This window comes from Lolium rigidum, unplaced genomic scaffold (assembly GCF_022539505.1).
Source record: "Lolium rigidum isolate FL_2022 unplaced genomic scaffold, APGP_CSIRO_Lrig_0.1 contig_66381_1, whole genome shotgun sequence".
Taxonomy (NCBI): Eukaryota; Viridiplantae; Streptophyta; class Magnoliopsida; order Poales; family Poaceae; genus Lolium; species Lolium rigidum.
Genome location: NW_025901294.1, coordinates 43,563 through 67,961, shown reverse-complemented (window position 1 = coordinate 67,961; position 24,399 = coordinate 43,563). Strand labels below are relative to the sequence as shown.

Below are 24,399 nucleotides of genomic sequence, written 5' to 3'. Positions count from 1 at the left end.
AAGCATCATCTCCCGTCCTCGTATGCAGGAGTATCCGAGTATGTTGTACCTTGGAAACATCCGTGGTACTCCCTTTAATTGAAACAAGTCCCATGCTAGACCTAGGTTGGCTGCTGCAGCAACCCGCGCCGGCCATCATCGCAGCAACTAGAGTTCTGGAGGTTTTATTGAAGAAGGCACCGCCGCCACCAACCACCTAAGCGCCGCCCCACCAAATCTTTACCCTAAAACCAAAAAAACGGAGCCCTCCACCCATGGGACCGAGATCCACTCCACCTCCATGGCCCGAAAGCCACAGAATTGGGCAGATTGGTAGCGCGGTAAAAGTCTTGTGTTCGCCTCTCTCTCGGGGACATACCGCACTCGCTGTGTATGCTTTTTTTGCAATGCACGGGCGTTCATTGTCATTGTAGTATTGATTATGAAGAGGCATGAGGATAGCATGGGGTACACCCACATTGCGGCACTTTTCCGATAACATAAGGCGAAAATTGACAATCTGTTGGTTATATATATTACTCATGTGGCAAACTTTTATCACAATTGGAGGTGTGCCGACCCTCTAATGTTTACCTGCGTCCGCCACGTGCTCCGGATCCAATGCCTTTACCTAGTTTGAGGCGTCCTTCAATGCTTAGCAGTGGTACCCTAAACATACACATTTCATGTCAGAAATGGGGGCCACGTTGGATTTTACCTTACTACTTCAATAGCACCTTATACCTTGATCAAAGAACAAACCCTCTGGTATCAATAAAATATCGGCGGAACAAACCCATTTGTGATGATCAACTCCAGCACATTATTTATTTGACAATAGTAAAACATGCAAGGTTTTCTAAGCTAGTTTCTTGCCTGGAGAGTGGATGATGCAATGTGGCATTGGCAACATGCATAAATAAATATAAATGAAATAGGGATTTCTCCAGGCATAAAGACGAGCAAAAGCACTAGCACAATCCCTCGAGAGGTAATAGGGAATGTTTGGAATATAATTTAGCCAAGGTCATCAGTCATTAGTTCATTACATACAGGCCCTCTAGAGAAATGTACCACCACCAAAGTACAACTAATTGGACCTACCAAGAGAGTTCCAACCGGCCTGTCCTCTCGGTGCATGTTAAAACTTAAAAGTCCAGATCCTCCCGATCGCTTCCAAAAGAGGTGTCAAGTGCCATGGAAACTCAGGGTTACAAATACTACGGAGCTTATATACACTAATAATAATAGGGCATCCATCCATCAGACCGCAAAGCAGCATCTCATATCCATGGCTTCATGTATGGAACGAGTGACACTATCCATATGGTCGATTCCCACAGGTTTCATTCTGTTGCTGGCTGTTCTTTGAGTCCTAACCTTGACAGTGGTGATGCTGAAAGTGGTGGACCGTACACCATACTTCTGCGGAGAATATTCATCTAGCATATACACATACATCAACAAAACATTAGAAGTGAACTGATCACAGCCATGCATGCATAATCGAGAAGAGAGACAGAGAAGCTATTCACCTTGCACCACGTACAACAAAGTAGCACCAGAGTCCACATCTTTGCCGGCATAATCCAAACATATGCCTTCACCCACACAATGTACGCGTGATAATGGCAAAAATATAGGCTGGCTGAGGTACAGAGAATGATCTTCACGAAGCAGTTCATAAGCAGCCAGCCCTCCTTTTCTGCATGTGTAGATAAAGCCATCGACAAATACACATCTACCATTTAAAAGGGCCTCTGTAGGGTCAAGCGGGTATTCTTTGAATGCAGCCAAAGGCATGACAACACTCCATTGTTTGGCACCCAGGTCAAAATGAAGGCAGGAGCATGTGACAGCATCACAAACTATAAGGGAATCATCGCCCATTGCTACATATCCAGAGATATCAACCCTCCTGAAGACAACCTTCGACTCATCTGCCTTGTAAAGCAACCATGAGGTGGTGGGTCCATAATTGAACTGTGTCTGATGGTAAATTTGCAGAGTCTCAGTAAGAGCAATGGTCTCTTGGCCAACTCTGGCAACCATAACGAAAGGACCAGCATTAGGATGCTGTAAAGGTCGCTTGCAAGTGGGCCTCTCCTTGTTCAGACTAAACACAAGCATGCCGTCTTTCATGGACGAGACTGCCTGTATTTTTGAGCCATTCTTGAAAAAGTGCCAATCACGATCGCCAACTGCAGCACAACACAGTTCGATGGGCTTGACATCATCATCCATGGCGCCCGTCTGGTAGATAACTACTTGTGAGCCACCTTGGCAAATGATAATCAGATCTTTCTTGATAGCCGTTGTAGCACCCTTCACATGCACAACAGGACTTGTAGAACAGACTTGGTGTTGCCTTGAAGCAGGGTCGACCGGCAGGCTCCGAGTGAGTCCCAAGGGAGGAATTGGAATTGTCGAGAAGGGCCCCTCAGCTGGCTCGCGAGAGCACCGATGGGCAATGTGACCACCGTCCATGCCGCATTGAAAGTCCGGGAATGTTATTGAGCACATTTCCATCATGTTTCTGCATGCACGAAGAGAAACTTATTTAGATGTATAAGCTCCGTAAAACATGAAGCTAAATTCAGATCAAGCAAGACCTGCAACAACTAAGCATCTTGGATGGTTTGTTGACGTGCTGGGAACTGGTTAGACCCTCTTCCTCTTCTCCACCTTGCTGCAGCACCGGAGAGCCCTGGTCCTCGTACTCCCTAATCAATTGATTAGTTGACAGACAAAAAAAACCCTGTAAGCAATCTGGTAGGTGACCACAAAAATGCTTAATGTAGATTGATTACTTGACAGAAATGCTGTGTAGATTGATTAGTTGAGACATAACAAAAACGGTAACTAGCAACCAAGGTGAACAACACGAATGCACGCATGATCGATCAAATTAATAAAAACTCAACAAAAGGAAAAATAGAAACTTTATCATTCTGAAAATAGAACATTTTTTTCTAGAGACTCGGAGTTCATCAGCGAGCCCTGGTCCTGTTTATTAATTCCTGAAATCTTATGAGCGGGCGCGTGCCGGCCGGACCTTCCTGGCACACACAGTAGGTGACAGTTATTTACATCTAGCTGTTAAAAAAATGGTAGGCTAGCTCATATCAAGTATCATTTAAAAAATACTGTAACTTTTAAACCGTGCGACGAAATTACGATTCGTTTTCACTACTAAAATCTCCATGACGAGAGTTTCGAAACTAGACCACATTTTCATATGTTTCGATGAATTTTTTTAACAAGCAACTTTGATGCGCGACAGAGCAACTTTGTTGTGCAGCAAAATAACTTTGGTGTGCGACAAAGCAACTTTGGTGTGCAACGAACATGTACACTTCTTGGTACACGAAGGCACAACTTTGATGCCCGACAACAATTTTGGTATCCATCGGAGCAATTTCAATGTTTGACGAAGCAACTTAAGTGCCCTGCAGAGTAACTTTGGTGCCCGACGACGCAGTTTTTGAACCATGCAGAGCAACTTTGACGCCCGACCGAGCAATTTTTAGTGCTTGCAGAGCAACTTTGGTACTCGACCGAGCAATTTTAGTGTCCTGCAGATCAACATTAGGAGTTGTTGCTACAGCTATTGTGACCTACCATCGTTGTGAATCAAGTGTTTTCGTTGCACACCAAAGTTGCTTTGCCGCACACTAAAATTGTTTTTCTGCACAACAAAGTTGCTCTATCGAGCATCAAAGTTGCTTGTTAAAAAATTACGTCGAAACATATGAAAATGTGGTCTAGTTTTGAAGCTCTCGTCGCTCAGATTCTAAAAGTGAAAACGGATTGTAATTTCGTCGCACGGTTTAAAAGTTACAGTTTTTTTAAAACGACAAAGTGATTTCAGCTAGCCTACTATTTCTTTGACAGCTGGACACATCTTTCCGTATGTGTGAGCACTTTTCATTTTTGGAATGACCGCTCAGTACGACCAACTGGCATGCAGCCGCTCCCTAGACGTGTCCTTATTAATTTCTCTTTTTTGTTAGTTTCTGTTTTTTATTTCCATTTCTAAGAAAAAAAAAACAGCTAGTTTGCTTACTGTAGAAAGCAGAACTGCTGTTGAGCTGGCGGATTGGGCACCATGTCTACCCGGCGGTAAGTTGAGTGCAGCAGCTTGATTCCTCCCTCAGCCGGGTCTTGGATGTCAAGGAGGTCGAAGGTGGTGACGATGGCGTGCAGGTTCTCGCACGGGCACGGGGTGCGCTGCGCCAGACTGATCCAGACAGAGCACATGCGGAGGCCAGCGAGGCGGGTGAGGATGCCGTACCCTTTGCCGGGTGTGAACGGGCAGACATAGTCGATCAGGACGGGCAGATCCAGCTTGAGCTGCTGCATCCTCCCCTGATCATCCTTTTGGTAGGTGAGCTTGTAGGCATAGATGATGTTGTTCCTGAGGAAGTAGACGGCTTTGTGCTGTTCGACATATGCGCCTCGGCCAACGATAGGGAGGTAGCGTTCCGACCTTTTCTTGTCCGTGTGAGTGAGCACCCGAGTCCACCTGCCGGAGCTAGGGGCGAAGGTGAGGAAGAGGCCGTATTGTTGGAAGGAGACGAGGATGAGCTTGGCGTCGGGGATCACGGCGTAGCCCTGGAGGAAGTCGCCCATCCACGGGGCTGATCTCTGGTGTTTGATTGGGGTGGTGAAGGGCCCCCCGACAAGCTCCCACCGCCTCCCGCCGCCGGGTGCAGGCACTAGGCGCCGTGTGACGACTGTCAACCACGAGTTGATATGATCAACTTGACGGGTGGCGGACAGAGCCCAGGTTTGGCCGTCGGCGGAGATGGGCATGCAATAGCTAGTAGTCCCTTCAATCTCCGGCAGGGGCATCGCCTGCGGCTTCGGCGGCTGCAGAGTTAGCTGCAGGGCCTGGGGTTGCTCATGGTAGTCCTGATGCAGGACGCAGAGCGAGCGGCCGTCGCAATCCAGGGGCGCGACGCGAGCTTGGAAGGTGTACCGCGGCGGCTTGGCGAGGACGATGTCGTGGAAGACCTCGAGCGCGTCGTCGCTCCGGCCCAGGATGCGCCCGGACCGCGCCACGCGGAGGCGGCTCAGCCGTAGGGAGGAGACGCCGTCCGCGACGCCGACGAGCAGCGACCAGGCGGGGAGGTGCTGGTCGGCGGCGTCGGCGGCGGGGTCCGGGTCGGGGAGACAGATGTAGTCGACCCCGGGGGCGACGCGGCCCGACGGAAAATCGTCCCAGCTGCACACGCAGTAGCGGAAACGGCACCTCCGCCGCTCCGCCTCCCAGTCCTCCTCCTCGCCCTCCGACTCCATCATCGACATCGACGGCGAGTCCCCCTCTGCCTCCGCCGCCGGCATCGACCTAGGGTTTCACTTCACTCGGGATCCAATCCAACTTGGGCTTTGGGGTTGGGGACGAGACGACAAGCAAACGCCTTATGTGGCTGGCTGGCTGGCTGCCATTGTTTGTCTTCAGGCCTACTAGACTTTTGTTAGAAAAAGAAGAAGCGCACACCCAGTCACCCACGAAGGCCAGTTTTTTGAGAAAAAAAAATCAAAAACTGTAATTTAAAGTTCCAAACGATTTTGAAAAAAAAAATCTAGCTGTAGATAATAATGATTACAAGTGTGCAAAAAACTAATATGAAACAGTTTATATTCTACTATGTGAAAGATTTTTTTTAGTGGGAACCGCCGTTCCGGTTGTGGTGGCTTCATCAATATCATGAAGAGCCACCGGATTAATTTCTTGGACCCGGTCTATCGGAAGAGCTGGTAGGTATAAGATGTACGTGTGTGCATGCGTTCACATAGGTGAGCGTATGTGCGTATTTGTAAGAGTGTGTGTTACGTTGCGTTGTGTTTCGCAAAAACAAATCTCCAAAGTTTGTACAATTTTATCGTTTTTGTGTTGCCCAGAATAGTGGGCATTTTAGGTTGAGATTCTGCATACTCCTAGAATACATCATTGACTATATCTAGGATCTTATCTTTTAACTCTAAAATGTTGTTTTTGAATTTTGAAAAATGAACAAGATCCATGTAACCCGAGCTCCAATTGTGGTTTCCTCCCACAAGATTATTTTCTTTGTTTGGCCATTTGTTTTCGTATGCTTTCGACATATTCATTGCCCCTACCGTCCCCTCGTCAACGCTAGTAAAAATGTTTTGCTGCAAGACCTCCTTGTTTGACACAGATGGACCAACTGGGAGGGGAAATGCAGATCCGGCACCAAAGGAATCTTCACTTGTCGATGGTATGCTCCGGCGCCTCCTCTCATCACTTGTAGGAAATCTCTTTTGCTTTTTGTTTTTTGTTGATACCCTCAATCTAAATTACGGATGTAGTATACCTTGATTTTTCTTAGAAGACCTAGGTTTGTCAAACCTTAGGAAGAGTTTGCTTTGGCGTAAGATTATGTTGAACAAGACCTTATGAACTTGTACGCATCTTTGTTTACCAGAACAAACGTTTTTTTTTTGTGATTTTTGTGCCGATGAAAGGATATAGGCTAGGGCTAAATGTGCATACACAAAAGGGATAAAGATAATAAAGAACAAAATGTATTATGATATAATGCCGATAGATATATGTGAGCGATGCGTTAATAACGCTATAGATCTTCAACCACAAACACTGTAGATCACTAGTCCAATCACTACCACTGTCGCGTCAGGACCAAGCAACTATTAAGTAAAACAGACGAAAACCTTGAGATAAATAACTCATCGTGATTCCCAAATGGATTTCAAACAACTATTGTACTCCATTTATTGTCACTGGGTTTCAACGTACCTAAAAATTACCAATCATGTCACCTTATTATCTTTATCCATCATCGAGGCCTTGGGTACCTCACAAATCCATATATCGAGTAAGGAGATTAAAGAGACAAGAAAAATCAAGATTCAATCACGAACATAATAATCCCATTTCAAAATATGCTCAGATTGTTGTGAGGCTATGCTTTAGCCCTAAGCCTGTAAGAACTACTCACACATAATAAGAGTAGTGATCTCTCTAAAAATAGAGAGCAGTAATCATAAACATTGGTCTTGAGAGAAATAACAAACCATGGACAATTCATCGTTCACTGCCACATATCCAGAGATAACTACCCTCCTGCCGACGACATCCGACTCATCTGCCATGTAATCATAAACTGTGTCTGATGGTAAACTTGCAGAGTCTCAGTAAGAGCAGTGGTCTCTTGGCCAACTCTGATAACCATAACGAAAGGACCAGCACTAGGACGCCTTACAGGTCGCTCGAAAGTCTGCCTCTCCTTTTTCAAACTAAACTGACGCATGCCCAGCATGATAATCAGATCTTTCTTGATAGTTGTTGTAGCCGGCTTCACAGGCACAGCATGACTTCAGGAACAGACTTGTTGTCTTGAAGCAGGATCAACCGGCAGGCTGCGACTCGGTCCCGAGGGAGGAGTTGAGCGCATTTTCATCATGTATCTGCATGCAAGAAGAAAAACTTATTAGACGTATAAGTTAGGTTAAACATGAAAGCTTAATTCAGGTGAAGCAAGACCTGCAACAACTAAGCATCTTGGATGGATGCTCGACGTGCTGGGAACTGGTTAGACCCTCTTCCTCTTCTCCACGATGCTGCAGCACCAGAGAGCCCTGGTCTTCATACTCCCTAATTAATCAATTGATTAGTTGACAGCAAGGAAAAAAATAGCGGGCTATTTGATTTAGCGGACACCTCGTCCAGAAGCTATTGAAGCTATAGCGGAGCTATAGTGGAAGCTAAACCATTTAGCGGTTTTCTCTATAAAAGTAATATATGTCACAGAAACAAAAAAAATTGCAGCATACATATCATGGAAAATAATATTTATCTTTGTCTTCAGGATTATTGCATTGCTTATAATGTGCTAAGGATCTAAACTAGATATGCCAATTGTATATACAATCCTTATTTCTAAAAAAATTACATGGGATGGGATGGAATGAAATGGAATTTCGGATGTGGTCGGTCGTCTTGATTCAGCCCGTGACTCCCAAGCCAAGGCGTCGTGTCTTGGGCGCAGCAGCCCGGCGAAAACATGTATTGGGCTTCAAATTCTAGTGTCATCGGACAATTATGTTAGCGGCGCTCTAGCTCCTCTAGCGGCTACACTATTTAGCGGTAATTAGCGGCGCTTTAGTGGACGTAGCGCCTATAGCGGAAGAAACAAGCTTAGCGTCGCGGAAGGATGTCTGAGAAGCTATAGCGGTGCTATAGCGAAGCTATAGCCAGCTATTTTTTTCCTTGGTTGACAGTAAGAAAAACATTTTAGCAATCTGGGAGGTGACCACAAAAAATGCTTACTGTAGATTGATTGCTTGAGACAAAAAAAACTCTAACTAGTAAACGATGTGACCAGCACGAATCCGCGTATGATCAATCAAATTAACAGAAACTGGCTAGCTAGCATGGTATGCTTACTGTAGGAAGCAGAAATGCTGGTGTGCTGCCGGATTGGGCACCATGTCTAGCTGACGGAAAGTGGAATGCAGCGCCATGATTCCTCCCTGAGCCAGGTCCTGGGTGTCATGGAGGTAGAAGGTGGTGACAATGGCGTGCAGGTGCTGGCACGGGCATGGATCGAGCCACGCCACACTGATCCAGACAGCGCACATGAGGCGGCTGGAAAGGCGGGTGAGTAAGCCGTAGCCTTGCTCGGGTTGGAAAGGGCAGAGAAACTCGATCTGGACGGGCAGATCGAGCTTGAGCTGCAGCGTCCCCTCCTGATCATCCTTTTGGTATGTGAGCTTGTAGGCATAGATGATGTTGTCGCGGAGAAAGTAGACGGCATTGTGGTGTTCGACATATATGGCGCGGCCAAGGATAGGGAGGTAGCGTTGCGACCTTGTTTCGTCGGTGTCGGTGAGCACCCGAGTCCAGCTGCCGGAGTCAGTGGCGAAGGTGAGGAAGAGGCCGTATTGTAGCAAGGAGACGAGGATGAGCTTGGCGTCGGGGATCACGGCGTAGCCCTGGAGCAACCTGCCAGTCCACGGGGGCAAGGGGTAGTGTAAGCGTGGGCTGGCGAAGGGGCTCCCGACAAGCTCCCACCGCGTCCCGCCGCCGGACGCAGGGACAAGGCGGCGCATGACCAAGCTGAGCGACGTGCTGATGCCATGATGGCGGACAGAGCCCAGACGTGGCCGCCGGCGGAGATGGGCACGCAATGGTCGGCGGTGGTCCCTTCGATCTCCGGCAGCGGCAGAGGCGTCTCGTGCGGCTGCGGCGGGTGCAGAGTTAGCTGCAGGGCCTGGGGTTGCTGCTCAAGTGCGTGATGCAGGACGCAGAGCGAGCGGCCGTCGGAAGCCAGGGGGGCGGCGCCAGCTTTGAAGGTGTACTCCGGCGGCTTGGCGAGGGCGATGTCGTGGAAGACGTCGAGCGCGTCGTCGCTCCGGCCGAGGATGCGGCCGGACCGCGCCACGCGGAGGCGGCTCACCCGTAGGGAGGAGGAGGCGCCGTCGGCAACGCCGACCAGCAGCGACCAGGCGGGGAGGTGGTGGTCGTCATCGGCGGCGGCGGCGGCGGGGAGGCGGACGTAGTCAATCCCGGGGGCGACGCGGCGGTAAGCGCAGGAGCGGAAATAAGTCCAGCGGCACAGGCAATCGCACAGACGGCACCTCCGCCACTCCTCATCCCCCTCCGACGCCGGCTCCTCCCCATCCGACGGCGACTCTCCCTCCGACTCCTCCGATAGCATCGGCTCCACCACCTCTGCCTCCGCCGCCAGCATCGACTTCCGGCGCCAGGATCGACTCCCCCTCTGCCTCCGCCGCCAGCATCCACTCCCCATCTGCCTCCGCCGCCAGCATCGACCTAGGGTTCACTCGGGATCCAACCTGGGCTAGGCCGGTGAGGGAAGCAAACAATTTATGTTTTTTTTAAAAAAAATCTTCACCCTTTATTCAGTTAACTCATACTACTCCATGTCTAACAGGTTTCTAGAAAACTGGCCCGTATCGTAGAAAGCCCCGTATTCGGTTTTTACAGACCGAAAACGCATGGGATTGGAAATACGGGCACTGATATTTCTCATGCGATTTTGGCCAATAAAAACAGAGTTTTATCATATTTTACATATCAGAACCAATACAACCATCACAGTGAATAAAAGTTTCAAAACATACAATAATCATCATAATTACTATAATAATGTTTTTCAGAACAGACAACAAATGTTCGAATCGAATAATCAAACAAATAACAAATGTTCCCGCAATCAAACAAATAACAAATATTTCATATCACACATACAAGAATAGGAAACGAATGTAATAAATCAATGGCCATGCAACTGCCAGTGGTGATCGATAAGATCTTGGGTGAGTTGGTGATGAGTCTCGGCATCTTCAATGCTAAGATGCGCTGCAAGAAAAGCTTCAAGCCGATCAGGGTTCCTCTCGGGTTGCACTCGGGTACCCATCGTTGACCCTGTTCTCCGATCTAGCAGCTTGGCGAGGTCCTTGATTTCTTTCATGCCGAGGATGAGCAGCATCATCTCCGTGTCATCGTCGTGAAGCAGCTCGTCAAGGTCCGAATCATCCGAATCTGAGGATGACCAATCGGTCGATGAATCCACCAAATCCTCCATAGTCACCTCCGAGCTCATCTATCACCGTGAAATATACATCAGCCTCTATGCTCGTGCCGGCGAAAACAAAGATCGAAGGCTAGAAGAACTCACCGTGGGATCTGCGCCGAGGCAGTACGCGGAGGGGGTGCGGCGAGGAGCGCTAAGGTCCGGCGGGGGTGCGGCGGGCGTCAAGGCACACTGGAGCGGCTCGACGAGCGGTGGAGGGGGCCGATACCTGGTTTCCGGCGGCAGCGAGCGGATGTGGCGGCAGCGCGGGGGAAGGAGACTAGGGAATCTGAAATTTCCATGCACCCTAGAGGAAGCAAATAGACGGGTCGGCCTCCAGTTCGGCCTTCCAACCCCCACTATTAGGGGTCGAGGAGCCGACCCGGACCGGAACTGGGAATTTTTGACACGGGCCAGCTGTTTTACGAGGCCTGATAAATGTCGCGGACACGCTGAACCCTGTATTTCGGCGGTTATTTTACGGGTTTCGGCGTTTTAGGGAGTTTGTTAGACATGCTCTTAAGTCTTACACAAACACCCTCATGTGCATTCTGGAACCAAACATCATGACCAAACTGATTTTTGGAATGGGTCATGTGAGTTTCAGAATTTGATAATGAGCCTTGGGCCAAAGGCAAATGCCCCAAATTCCAGCACGTCCTCCCCTAGGCGCTGCGCCGGCAATTGGTGGCGTGGAGGGGCTCTCTGGTCCATGTCCTGGCGCTCCGCTCTCCATGGCGTTCGAGGATAGGAGGTGGCGGGGATTGGAGCTACCTAGAAAGGGGAGAAGAAGAACAAAATCGTGGCCGCGAGGGCTGTCGCTTGATTTCACGTACCGAACGAATCGTTTTGTTGACTTCGCGGTGGCAGGGCGGCAGCAGTGCTTGTAATTTCGATTGTAAACCATGGGCAGTTTTAAAACGGACGAAAATAATAGGAAGAAACCTTTTTTTAAAAAAAAATAGGGACTGTTAAGCTTCATGCACTAGCCACTTGAACCAAAAGTCCGAACTGATGGAAAGGGCTAGGCAATCTACTTGTACACGTCAACACCCCCTCTCACGTGTGACGGGAAGACGAGAAGACAAGTCAACACGTGTAGAGAGGCAAAGAGGCTACGGCGGCGGCCGGCGGCTGCGGCTGCGAGGATTTTAGAATAAATTGTGAAAGTCGGGATTTGAACTCGAGACCTGGGGCTCTGATACCATGTTAAGCTTCATGCACTAGCCACTTGAACAAAAAGTCCGAACTGATGGAAAGGGCTAGCCAATCTACTTGTACACGTCAACAGGGACGAAAATAATAGGAAGAAACTTTACTTCCTTTATTAGTAGGTAAAGATAAAGCGCACGTGGGACCAAAAACACAGGGTGGCAATAGTATTCACCTAGGAACAAAAATTAAATAGATTCTACTGATGTCTCCTAAATATTATATGTCTCTGCCGAGGCCATTTGCCGAGGGGCGACACTTGCCAACGGCTTTGACAAGCGTGCTCGGGGCTTTGTTGTGTCCGACTCTTCTCGAAACCGTTGAAATCCGGTTGTGCATCGTTTGTATTTTAAATTTTTCATTATGCATGCTACAGTACACTCATCATCATATTTTTTGGATGAAAATTTGGATATGCACAAGATACAACATAAACTAAAATGATAGCTTGGCCCGCCTGCTACGATCCGATCCAGGGGGTTGGTGCAGCCATGAATTTACACGTTCGAGCTGCCTAGTATCACAGAGACACGTCATTATGGATCCTTAACCACCGGCCACTCCTAATTACTCACTTCCATTCCTTTATTTTTTTTATTTCTCAAAAAGGCAAGGAAATTGCGTGCCAGCAGATTGACTTGCGGGCTAGCCAGCTGCAGCTGCCATGCAAGCGAAACAAACAGCAGCTTCGGGCCGGGTGCTGGACATGGACTCCATTCATGCAGAACTGAAGAAAATTCAGCCAGAAAATCGGAACGAAAATCCCTTGCAATGCAATCAATCCACGAAAATCCAGCTATAAAAACTACCATACGGACACGGCAGCAAGCCAGCAACAGACGCAGTGAAGTTAGCTAGCAGCATCCAGCAGCCACTTTACTATCTCACTCAACCGTGCTCGCCAGTCGCCATGGACGTGCCCGCCGCCCTCCTCCTCCTGCTCCCGGCCCTCCTCGCGTTCTTCTCAGTCTCCGTCAACGTCGCCGCGGGGCAATCACCACCATCCTCGCCACCTTCGCCGTTCCGGACGGTGTACGCGTTCGGCGACTCGTTCACGGACACGGGCAACACGCACTCCACGACGGGCCCCTTCTCCTTCGGCTACGTCTCCCACCCGCCCTACGGCACCACCTTCTTCCACCGCCCCACCAACCGCTACTCCGACGGCCGCCTCGTCGTCGACTTCCTCGCCGCCGACGCCCTCCGCCTCCCCTCCTTCCTGCCGCCCTACCTCTCCTCCAGCTCCGCCGCCGCCAACGCCTCCAGCGGCAACTCAGTTAACTTCGCGGTGGCCGGCGCGACGGCGATCGAGCACGAGTGGTTCGTCAAGAACAACCTCAGCTTCGACGTCACGCCGCATTCCATCATGACGGAGCTCGGCTGGTTCGACGTGCACCTCAAGGCGCGGCGGATCGCCCAGAAGGACGTGGGCGAGGCGCTGTTCTGGGTGGGGGAGATCGGGGCCAACGACTACGCCTACAGCTTGATCATGGCGGCAGACGCAATCCCGCGCAAGGTCATCCGGACCATGGCCATCGACAGGGTCACCACCTTCCTCGAGGTACCGTACTGCTGTACAGTGTACACTAATTAATTACTACTCTCCATTTCAAAGTAAGTGTTCTTAACTTTACATGTCTTTGTTAAATAAATTTAAATAAAAGTTGTATGCATCTCATGTTGGGGTCTTAATATCCTTTTCAAAAAAATCTACATCCCAAAATGTAAGAGATATTTCGCGCGGTTTTTGATGCTCAACTTGGGCCAATAATATACTACAAAATATGGATTGAGAATGTAAAAATGCTACTCCCTCTGGTCCATATTAATTGACTCTAATGTGGATGTATCTAGACACATTTTAGTTCTAGTATTATTTTAGTGATCTTACAATTCTCTTTCACATCATATATGCATATACAATATTTGTAAACATATCATAAGTACAAATCATAGTTAAACTTGTAAGTCGTTGACCAACGAAATTTAAGAACCCCTTATATTTTCGAACGGAGGGACTAGCTTGGAAGGTCCACTGCGTATTATATGGGTTGATGGATGACCGAGTCTTCAAATTTTAGGACTATTTTAAGTAAGTACCCTGCTCACTGAGTAGGGGTAATTGCTGCTACTAACATTTAGGCCTCTTATCACATCATTCTAGATAGTTATTTATTTTAAGAGACAGTCATCGTAATACATTGTTTATCAGGAGTTCACTAATAAAATATAATAAGGTGAGGTAAGTGGGCTATAAGATCTTTAATATAATATTTTTGTTATGTGCAGTTGAAAGAAGCGAAATAGGTTATTGATTGAGAGTCAGCAGCAACACGTGCTCCAAATAACTTTGTAGGAGTATAAGCTGGGCAAAATATTCATAAAGTAGTACATACTTGTAGTTAACTATTATACAAACCAGTTATTGAACTGGCTATATATGAAAAATCAATACGATAAAGCCAGCTGTTGGGGTGTGTCGATTACTAGGCTCCATGTAGCCCGATATGTTTTGTTAAAAAGAAAAATCATAACTATATGTTTTCAAAAATCTGATGTTTTGCTTGTGGATGCATACTAATATGATGAACATATCTGCAAAGTTTGGCTATGTAGTACGGTGTATTTTGGGCTACATTAACTTGATAAATTTGTAACTCCCGAAAAAGGGGAAAAATCATTTTTAATACCCACACTTCTTTGTGTAGATCACAGATGATGGTATGTTTTGACGAAACTTGTGTCATGTGTCATATATACTAGATTTTTTGATGTGCTCTTATGCTTTTTTTTTTATTTTTTGAGATTTCAAAATGCACTTTTTGAATTTTTAAAATAAAGGGCTCCATAGAGCCCTGGCTCCAGTAGCACTTTTCGCGACGGTTGGCTCTACTATTGTAATCATTTGAGCTTGTATTTAATTATTTTGATCTCATTCTTGCACGTTATTGGTGGAATAATGGTTTTTACCAGTGACCACGTGCAAGACCATATATAGCCAAAAACTTTGGCCATAAATTTCATATACTACTATGTATACGTTTTAAGTCAAACAAAAAATTATAGCACCAAAAACTCTTTTAAATACGAATATAATGATATATTTTCTTATGTATTATTTATATATTGTATATGAATTTTTTCTTGAAATGTGTGTTGACCTTATAAACCAAATGGAGGGAGTAAGATGTATTTTTCTCCGCACTAAATACAGTGCCACGTCAGCAAAATTTCTAGTAATAACACGCTAAGAAACTAGTAGCATTGGGTGAGGCTTAGCACATCGGTGTTCAGAACTTCAAACCCCATAGATGCATCTTGTGATGTGTCTCCGTCGGAAGTCAGAACATTTGTTTTGGCAGGTCGGTGCATTTTCCTTACTTTGATTTCGGTGTGTTAATTCCTTGGCTACTGACCTGGCGTACAAGCTGTGACCGAACTCACCGAATTGAGTTAGGTGTTCTTCCTGGCACTGCCCAAAAGTAGATAGATCTACGGCTGCCCCAGCCAACACTCACTCTTCAATGTTCACTGTCAGTTTCCGTACATGAGTGTCCCCCAACCTAATTTGATGGCCATTTACTGGACTGTCTATGTCGTGCCTACTCACAGGAAGAATCACTATTGTTCTGAATAAGGAAACCGGTAAAGATCATTGTTGTTCATGTAGCACCCAGGCCCTGACCTCGCCTGCAGAACATAAACTGAATTTAGCAGTAAGAACCTAGCTAAACCCTGCATCTGATCCTGTCAAAAAAAAAAACTGCAGGGGCTGCTGAAGAGAGGTGCCAAGTACATAGCCGTCCAGGGGCTGCCGCTCACGGGCTGCCTGACGATGGCCATGGCGCTGGCGCGGCCGGACGACCGGGACGACCTCGGCTGCGTCGCCTCCGTCAACGCGGTGAGCCTGGCCCACAACCGCCTCCTCCAGGCCAGCCTCCGCCGGCTCCGGCAGAAGCACCCCGGCACCGTCATCGCCTTCGCCGACTACCACGCCGCCCACCTCGCCGTCGTCAAGAGCCCTGCGACGTACGGCTTCGCGGAGCGCTTCAAGGCCTGCTGCGGCGCGGGTGGCGGCGACTACAACTTCAAGATCCTCTCCACCTGCGGCTCGCCGGAGGTCAGCAGCGCGTGCGCGCAGCCGGCCAGGTATGTCAACTGGGACGGGGTGCACATGACCGAGGCCATGTACAAGGTCGTCGCCGGCATGTTCTTCCAGGATGGCTCCGGGAAGTACTTCCGGCCGACGTTCAGCTCCTTGCTGGCCAGGAAAGCCCATGGCAACTGAACTGAGCGCCAACACGATCATCATCAGCAGCAGCAGCAGCCCGGTAGCTATTGATTGCAGTTGATCAGTGGCCACCTTGTCTGAATCCAGTATGATTTGTCAGACAGATGTACAAGTATTTGATATTATGATGATGAACAGATGACAAAATAAGGAGTATCCCGGATTTAAAATTTTCATCTGCCAGCTCTTAATTTGTTTTCCCCCGCAAAAAAAAGAAAGCTCTTAATTTGTTTCAGTTTTGAGCATTCCGATTCAGATTTCTTCAACAAAAAATTAAAACGAATTGCATGAACACTCACTGACCACAGCATAATGACAATAATGAAATGAATGCACCCAACACATTCTGTGAGAAATATTTGGTCTTCGTATTCAGAAAGAAAAATTTGCTTCCATTTACAACCATGCCGACTCAAGAACCATGACTCATTCTTAAATGAAACCCTCTCTCTAACTAGAGATCTACCCACCGACCACAACAACCAACCTTCCGAAACAAACTTTTCCACTGGAGGAACAAATCGTAACCCAACTCGGACAAGGATAAAGGATACAGCAATAAACTGCAGATCTCAGCATGCCAAAAGAAGCCAAGGCTCGGGATTTAGAAATGGTGATGATAATGCGCTGCGCCTAACCCGACTGGCTTCTAAGATCTTCCGTTGATTTGCCCGCCTAATATACCTTGTATATACAATTCAATCCTGTACAATGTTTCATGAATCTCTGGAGACCTACAAATTCAAGAAATCCTTGCATCACATTTAGAAACAAGAGCCCAAGCTTCAAACTACCCAGCAGAAAAAAGGGAAAACTTCTTTACCACTTGAATAATTAGCTACACCCCTGAAGATTGACGCGGTAAGGATCGAGAGACAAGCACAGCCTCTCCACTTGTTGCTTTTGCTGATGCGATCTCTTCTAGGCGTCTCCATGTGGCCTCTTGCTTCGATTTGACCTCCTTCTCTTTGGCCTTGGCTTCCTCATATTTCCGCAAACACTCGGTGTACAGCCCAGCGTCATGATCAGAGAACAGTTTGCGCACATTAATAGTTAGGCTTTGCACAACTTGGTTCCAGTGCCCACTGGAATTCCTCTCCAGTGCAGGCAAGATGATAGGTAGTATCACCTTGCTATTTTGTTTGATCAAACCCTCGATATGGTCGTTGTTCCACAAAAACAACGATCTCTCAGCAACCTAGAAGCAGCATAATCACCATTAGCTACTATTCATATGTTAATACTATACTCTGGTTCTGCAACTTCAAGCAGACTAGCATTTATAATTATGACTACCTTCCAACAATAAAGCAAAGATTATATATAAGTAACTGCGGAGAGTAAGAATAAGGAACCAGAGGCATAAGCTTGAAATTCTGATAGATTTGGCATGTGCCAGAACCCACAAGGGCTTCTAATGGAATAATATACAAGTGAAGCCACCAAGTTGGGTCAATGCCCACACTAAACAACCATCTCCTCATCAGGAATCTGGTAAGCAACCCATTTTGGACAAAATCCATGCACAGCTGATAAATTTTGTTTTTTTGGTGTTGTCAGCAACCAGAGAACTGCTCAACCATTACTAGAACGGCGCAAAATTGAGTTTAGTGTGTATTCTGCTAATGTGTTGCTAGCACAAAATATAAAAAAACTCTAAAAATACAAGCCCTAAAATAAATGAAAATGTATAGAATAGAAAAACTATCATGAGAAGTGATTGCAAATCTATAGATATAAACATTACATCCTGTGCACAAAATTCTGTGTGCCACTAAGAATACTACTAGCTCGGTGTCCCTATTTAGGTGGCGCCATTGTTTTTTGTTTTTTTTGTGTATTCTGCTAATGTGTTGCTAGCACAAAATATAAAAAAACTCTAAAAATACAAGCCCTAAATAAATGAAAATGTGTAGAATAGAAAATTAATAATGAGAAGTGATTGCAAACCTATAGATATGAACATTACATCCTGTGCACAAAATTCTGTGTGCCACTAAGAATACTACTCCCTCGGTCCTTATTTAGGTGGCGCCATTGTTTTTTGTGTTTTTTGTTTGACCAAATAAATAACTATTATTACATGATATAATTTTCATAAATATTATGTCATTCAAATATTTTTTTCCAATACAAGCTCAATGATATAATTTTCATAGTAATCCATATATAACATATATTTTGGTAGTTAAATTAATGGTCAAAATTGGACATTGAAATGCGTGTGCGCCACGTAAATAGGGACAGAAGGAGTAAGCAGCAAGCTGTCTAACTCTAAGCCTGGCATGCAATGAATTAACACAATCCCCCCTAAAACCTGCACTACCATGCCTTGAATAAAAACCTAATAAGCAAAATGGGATGGTCACAATTCATTAACTATTCAGGGACAAAAGGATGAACAGAACATACACAATAGAAGAAATGGAAAATGAAGGAATACAGATGGATACTTTTAATGGAAAGGGTAACACATAAGGTTAACACTACCTGAAAGTGAGAACTGTTCAGACAACGTGCAATCTGGCGGAAAAGAGGAACCATGCATTTCTGAAACTCGGCAGGCTGTGTAGCTTCTAATATCTCTTCCAGCTCCCCCAGAAACATCACCTCCTTGGTGCTGTTTGTGATGGGCCAATATTTCAGTAGGCCCCTGATAACTGTGTCCGAAAGTTTGCAATCCTTTTCGACAAACTGGGTAATGCAGTAAGACAGCTGTTGGTGATACAGTTGAATGCACTTTGGCTTGTGAAGCGGAATCAAGGCCCGGACAAGGAACAGTTTATGCTCTTCCTTAAGCGGCAACGCGAACCCATTGATGATGCTCCCCAAGATCTCCAAAAGCTCTGCAATCCCATTGTGTTTCTCGGTTTCATAGATGAACTGGTAGAAGGTGTTGTTGATGGCTTTCCTAATGACCGGGCGATGAACCATGAACTTCCCATACACACGGTGAAGTATCATCTTGAGGTACTCCCTCTCCCTAGGGTCCTCAGAGTCAAAGAGATCAAGAAGCCTGAGCACAAACGAATGGTCGATGTACCTTTTAGCGAGCTTGGCATCAGTCTCCGGAGACTGGATGAACCTCAAGAACAGCTCATAGACAATCTGCAAGTGCGACCACGCAGGGTCCATCACAGGCTCATCCTCATCCAGATCATAGGCTGAAATATTGTTCTCCCTGGGCGGGGTAGTCAGCGTCCTGAACAGGTTCACAGAGACCATCCTCGTGGTCTCCTGCATAACAATCTCCGGAAACTTCCCACTGGCCGCGGCGACATAGTCAACGAGCTCCAACAAAGTCTGCCGCTTCACCTCCTTCTCCTTCACGCTCTTGGTCGGGTCGCCGAAGTCGAACGTGACGCAGCACAGGTTCAGCTTCCTGACAAACAGGTTGTTCTTCTCGGCGTTGGCCACATCCTTGAAGCTCGGCAAGAGCTCGAAGGCCGCCGGCGCCGAGGTGCCGTTCGCCCTCGCGTTCCCGTTCCCGTTCCCGGGGTGCGGGCCGCTCCCGTAGCTGAGCCCGTAGCTGGAGATGACCGGCGTCTGGCCACCCGAGCTGGCGCCCCTCGGACCGAACTGCGGGTTCGGCGCCGAGGATGCGCTCGGCCGGGCAACGGGGTCCTTGTCCCCCGACTTGGACGGCTTCTTCGGGAACCGCCCCAGGATCTGCTTGATCATGCTACCGCCCAGATAATTCCAAACCCCCCAGCACCGACTCTGAAGAGCTCGTCCCCCAACTTCCGGCTTTCAGAGCTGCCACCGGCCCTACTGCTGAACAGTAAACCCTAAGCCCGTGGCCACGTCACGGCGACGGGGAGCTGAGCTCCCACCCCAGACCCGACTTCTCCAGCGAGGTAGCCGCGTCTCTCCGAATCGAGCAGCCCCTCCGACCTGCGACGACAAAAATTGACGGTTAAAACCATGAAATCACGGTAAGATCGCGTCAAGCTCTCCGCAGGATCGCGCCCGCGGCAACGGCAGTCGATCGACGGGGGGTCGGAACCAGGCAGTAGGCCCCGCTACAACCCCGCGCCGCAGAAACGGGGAACAGTCGGACGGCGGACAGAGCGAATCCTACGGGCATAGCGAAAAATATCCCCCAAAATGGGAGTAGTAACAAATCCCCACCATCCCCGGCCGCGGCGGAAACAAAAAAAGGCGGCGCGGCCGATCGGAGCGGAACCGCACGGGCGCGAACCGCCGCCCCGCCGCCGAGGACGCGGTCCGGGGCGGCCAAATCGAGGCGGCGCGCGCGCGGGCAGTCCGAGGCAGCGCGCGGCCCGCAGCAGCAGCTACCCAAGGCGGCGCGCGCGCGCGGCAGAGTGGACGGAGGCAGGACGTACCTGCACGGCTGCACCTCCGAGGAGCGGCGGCGGCGGCGGCGGATCCCGGTCCGCGGTGGTTGGCGTCGGGCGGGCGGCGCGTCCGGTGGAAAGGGTCGCTTCGCTTGAGCTGGAAGAGAGAGGGAGGACTTGGACCTTCTCCGCCTCGTTCGCTTTTTCCTCTCTTTTTTTTCCGCCGTCGCCTCGAGAAAGAAAAGGAAAGGAAATTGGCGGTGACGTGGCACCGTCGCTCGCCTTTTTTGAAAATTCCGTGGGGCGGAGCGGAGGGCAGTTGGGGCTGGCTGCTCTCTCTTCTCTGCTGGTGCTGGGCTCGGTCGCTTTTGCTGGTGGTTGCGATGCTAGGCTGGCCGTGCTGAGATTAGCAGCTAGGGCTAGCAAAATCATGAGCCCATTTCACGTGCTCCACACTACAACTCCTACCATCTTTTCCTACTAACCAAGTTGTAAAATAACTTTTCTATACTAACCACTGTTAGTACTCGATCGTGATGTGTCTGGGGTGACAATGTCAATCACAAGATTTGGCAATTCATCCTCTCGAAACCAAGTAAGATGAAATGAAGGGTAGGCTCGAACCTTAAAGGACTAGGCTAAACGGAGAAAAACATGATGAATATAAAGCTCACTAAATATCAACATAATATAATTCAGAACAAATGGTCTGTCCTAGTGAGGTGGAATTGCTACAGCTCTATGTTCAAGTAAATCTTCATTTTATTGTTTCATAGATTGGAAGTGTTTGACGATTACTTTCCTCATCGCTACTTTTCACTTCTGAATCTATGAACAAATTGAGAAGTATACATATCATCAGTTCTAACTTAAAGAGGGAAATTATTTCCTCAATAACTTTTGAATAATGGATAATATAGAAAGCACGAAAGCAATCATCAATTACAAAAAAAAAGGTACCTTTGATTTCCATAGCAAGAAAAGCAAATTTTATTTACTTATTTTTGTCCTTATTTCGTAGGCTCCTATGACCTAGCTATAGGCTGCAGGATGTGTCCACTCATGGATTGATGTCGGTGCTGCTCCTACTCAGGTCTCGCCGGCCACCTCGCACGTCTTTATCGCCAGCCTCAGTCATATCGTCAGACGCCTCTCACTTTGCCTTCTTCCTGGCGAGTGGCGACTTGACTCGCGGCAGCCATGCCAACGCTAGGGTGCGTTACACGGTGCACTCTGCGACGCGAAACGTCAAGACATCACAACCTCCTGTGTTTGTTTGGCTTATTCCTATTCCCTCTCAAATCCCAAATTCGACAAGACAACTGGCTAGCTACCAAATCGATGCTTTCTTCCTCATGTCTCGTAATACAACACTGATTCATGCTCGAACGACCATTTTCTTCTTCTTTCTTAATCAACCATAGATTGGAGCATGTATACTCGATAATATTTTGTAAAATTGGAGGGTAGGCTCCAGCCTATCGAAGCCTACCAAATAGATTTTCCCATGTGCGGGGGTGGGTTGATAGGAGTGGCTACGCCGGAGCGTATGTTAGACGCATTTTAAGTTGTTTTAAAGAACCAACAAATCATACATGGTTTAAGTATGTTGGCAAAAATCCATAATAAATGAACAAATGAAGAAAAACCATTGGCCATATCAAGATGGATGAGAAAAAACGATTAAATAAGATATCAACCGACAAATAGGTATAGAGACTATTGACTCAGAGCATCCTCCGACCATTTGAGAGATCCTACCCTTGTATGAGAGCTTGTAGATCTTTTTTTCCACGACATTGTTCTAAGAACATGGAGTTGTAAAAACTACGAGAGGTGGGAGTAGTTATGTGAATAGTGTTCTCCTTAAAGGTTGGTATTTTGCTATAGATGAAGGGGGAAAGGATTTAAAGACATAAATGTGGATCTTCGGTACCATAGGAGCGACGGAACAAAGGTAAGAATGGGCTTGGAGATGACTGAGATCACTTGCGAAGAAGCCGAGGCGCCTATGACGTATGCTGATCTATGCTGATCGAAGGACGTAAGCATTGTGTCACACACTTGAAAACTAAAGAGCAAACCGACAAACATGACACGCGGGTTCATAATGGACGTGACTGATTTGCTTCCAATATTAGCTTGTCGACAGGGATTTTTTTTTGTAAATGCAGAAGCTAATTAATATAACATGGAAATAATATACAATTGCCGGATTTCAAGACCATATGCATTCAAGTCTTCGCAATATAGCATAGTAAGAAAGAGACGACATAGGATAAGTTTGTATTGTAAGTGAAGCAAGGTTTTCACATTTACACGGGCGGATCAATGAATATGCTCAACTTCTCGTCTGCGTAGTTGATAGCCATATAAGAACACTAGCCTAGGTCGTTGCTAGCCTAGATTAGTCATGTTGTACAACCGTTTCCTGCACTCGGATTACCGATTTTACTGCAAGTGTCATCGTTATACAAATTGTGATCCCGAACTGCCTTCTATATAGGTTACCATGGGCACGGTGCGTCTTGACTTGTCGTGTGGTTCCATGTGGGGCCCACAGACACTCATCCTTGTACCCACCAGAGAAGGGACCGTAGGTCGTGGACTTAGGGTTTTGGGTGTGGGTCAACGGCGTTGGAGAAGGGGTGGGGCTAGAGGGATGGGCGGGGTAGGGGCGGGTTGGCGGAGGGAGGAGATTGTTGCAGGGTAAGGTCGCCACCGTTTTTGGCTGGTGTTGGCAGTGATGGAGATGGACGGGGTGGTGGCCACGATTCTCCCTTATTCCCCTTCTCCGGTGGTGTGGCGACGATGCTCTCCTTCCTCCTATCCAATATGAGCCTCCTCTAGCTACCTCCCGTCGGTTCCGGTCACTAAAAAAGCAACCTGTGGTCTGTCGGAATTTCAAGTGTGCCTGGGTGTGTGTACACTAGCAATGCCCTTGTGATCCTAGGTTACACTACCAATTCGTTTGCAAGTGTACACTTATAAAAAATATTTTGCTAACATTATATTTATTACTATAAAATGTTATAGTGTTGATGATTATCAGTAGAGCGGCAGAATATTTGCATTTTTTTTTCAAATGTCGAAAGAAAATGCCATACAGCAGTACAGCACAACGCAACGTCACTAGCTCTATCGTCATGCTGGCCAAGCCACGCTCCCTTCCGCCGGGGCCCACCTGGTCAGCGACCCGCGGCAGCACGTGCACGTCCCCCCAGGTCCCCACCGGCCCACGCGGTTCCGGTGCCGCGCCCAGCTCCTAGACCCGGTCCACGCCTCAACGGCCGGATACGCACCACACCTGAGCTGTACGCCTGTACCCAACGAGCACGCGGGCCCCACGTACCACTGTCCCCACCTGTCACGCAGAGCACCGCCTCCCGCCGCAGGCACCCGGTAACCGCCAAACCCAGCCCACCTGGCCAGCACCCAGCACCCAGCTCCGCCTCGCGTGGTCCCCCGAACCCGGCCCCACGTGTCATCGAGAGCGTCCCGTCTCCGGCCTCGCCGACCTCGTGCGCCGTTTAGGGCTGGCTAATCGTGTGTGCAATTAGCGACGTTACCACGCTCCCTCCCTCCCGTAAAGATGGCTTTAACTTAAGCGGCCGGGCGGCAGCAGCATTAGCACAACAGGGGAAGCGAAGCCGCTGTTCCTCTGCGCTCTCCCTTGCCTTCCAAGCTACGCCTCGGCCCTTCGGCGGGCGGGCGGGCGAACCCTACCGCGCGGGCGGCGGAGCTGCTGCTGCTGCTGGAGGCGGTGGAGAGCTCGCGGCCGCGGCGGACGCGCAGGTAAAGAGCTCGGCCCCTCGAGATCGCTGGAGCTCTACTAGTTTTCTGGTGCGTGTTTCGGGCCGCGGTCCGCGGAGTCGACGGGGGAGCGTGGATTCGCCCAGGCCGGTCTCGGACTCTCGGGGGGAGTTTGATTTTTAAAAATAAATAAATAAATTCCGGGTGATTTTGGGACTGATGGTTGTGTTGGTGATTATTCGCGGGGAGTTCGGTTCGGCTCAGTTCAATCCGTGCTGTT

At 48.1% G+C, this 24,399-nt stretch overlaps 4 protein-coding genes across 4 annotated transcripts; 1 reads left to right on the top strand and 3 right to left on the bottom strand.

Moving 5' to 3' along the window:
* Positions 1-1,116: 1,116 nt before the first annotated feature.
* LOC124682037 lies at positions 1,117-4,728 on the bottom strand. The gene is made up of 4 exons (XM_047216802.1): positions 4,046-4,728; positions 2,592-2,702; positions 1,515-2,515; positions 1,117-1,421 (listed from the first exon to the last, which is right to left on the bottom strand). Exons 1-4 carry the CDS (start codon positions 4,609-4,611, stop codon positions 1,243-1,245), a joined length of 1,857 nt encoding a protein of 618 aa, XP_047072758.1. The 5' UTR covers positions 4,612-4,728; the 3' UTR covers positions 1,117-1,242.
* A 2,562-nt stretch (positions 4,729-7,290) lies between these two features.
* LOC124682031 lies at positions 7,291-9,719 on the bottom strand. The gene is made up of 4 exons (XM_047216794.1): positions 9,118-9,719; positions 8,414-9,085; positions 7,511-7,621; positions 7,291-7,434 (listed from the first exon to the last, which is right to left on the bottom strand). Exons 1-4 carry the CDS (start codon positions 9,717-9,719, stop codon positions 7,344-7,346), a joined length of 1,476 nt encoding a protein of 491 aa, XP_047072750.1. The 3' UTR covers positions 7,291-7,343.
* Positions 9,720-12,687: 2,968 nt separating this feature from the next.
* LOC124682030 (GDSL esterase/lipase At3g48460-like) lies at positions 12,688-16,065 on the top strand. The gene is made up of 2 exons (XM_047216793.1): positions 12,688-13,338; positions 15,547-16,065. Exons 1-2 carry the CDS (start codon positions 12,688-12,690, stop codon positions 16,063-16,065), a joined length of 1,170 nt encoding a protein of 389 aa, XP_047072749.1.
* Positions 16,066-16,390: 325 nt separating this feature from the next.
* LOC124682033 (serine/threonine protein phosphatase 2A 57 kDa regulatory subunit B' theta isoform-like) lies at positions 16,391-19,918 on the bottom strand. Its single transcript, XM_047216797.1, has 3 exons — positions 18,559-19,918; positions 16,892-17,266; positions 16,391-16,802 (listed from the first exon to the last, which is right to left on the bottom strand). Exons 1-2 carry the CDS (start codon positions 19,747-19,749, stop codon positions 16,907-16,909), a joined length of 1,551 nt encoding a protein of 516 aa, XP_047072753.1. The 5' UTR covers positions 19,750-19,918; the 3' UTR covers positions 16,391-16,802; positions 16,892-16,906.
* Between the last annotated feature and the right edge of the window lie 4,481 nt (positions 19,919-24,399).

Coding starts and splice junctions, on each gene's coding strand:
- LOC124682031 (XM_047216794.1), bottom strand. CDS start 9,719: ATGCTGGCGGCGGAGGCAGAGGTGGTGGAGCCGATGCTATCGGAGGAG. Junction 9,086..9,117: donor GGCGGCCACGTCTGGGCTCT/GTCCGCCATCAT, acceptor CACGTCGCTCAG/CTTGGTCATGCGCCGCCTTG. Junction 7,622..8,413: donor CAGCATTTCTGCTTCCTACA/GTAAGCATACCA, acceptor TTGATTAATTAG/GGAGTATGAAGACCAGGGCT.
- LOC124682030 (XM_047216793.1), top strand. CDS start 12,688: ATGGACGTGCCCGCCGCCCTCCTCCTCCTGCTCCCGGCCCTCCTCGCG. Junction 13,339..15,546: donor GGGTCACCACCTTCCTCGAG/GTACCGTACTGC, acceptor AAAAAACTGCAG/GGGCTGCTGAAGAGAGGTGC.
- LOC124682037 (XM_047216802.1), bottom strand. CDS start 4,611: ATGGGCGACTTCCTCCAGGGCTACGCCGTGATCCCCGACGCCAAGCTC. Junction 2,703..4,045: donor CAGCAGTTCTGCTTTCTACA/GTAAGCAAACTA, acceptor TCAATTGATTAG/GGAGTACGAGGACCAGGGCT. Junction 1,422..1,514: donor TTTGTTGTACGTGGTGCAAG/GTGAATAGCTTC, acceptor TGTATATGCTAG/ATGAATATTCTCCGCAGAAG.
- LOC124682033 (XM_047216797.1), bottom strand. CDS start 19,749: ATGATCAAGCAGATCCTGGGGCGGTTCCCGAAGAAGCCGTCCAAGTCG. Junction 17,267..18,558: donor TGAACAGTTCTCACTTTCAG/GTAGTGTTAACC, acceptor TGCTGCTTCTAG/GTTGCTGAGAGATCGTTGTT.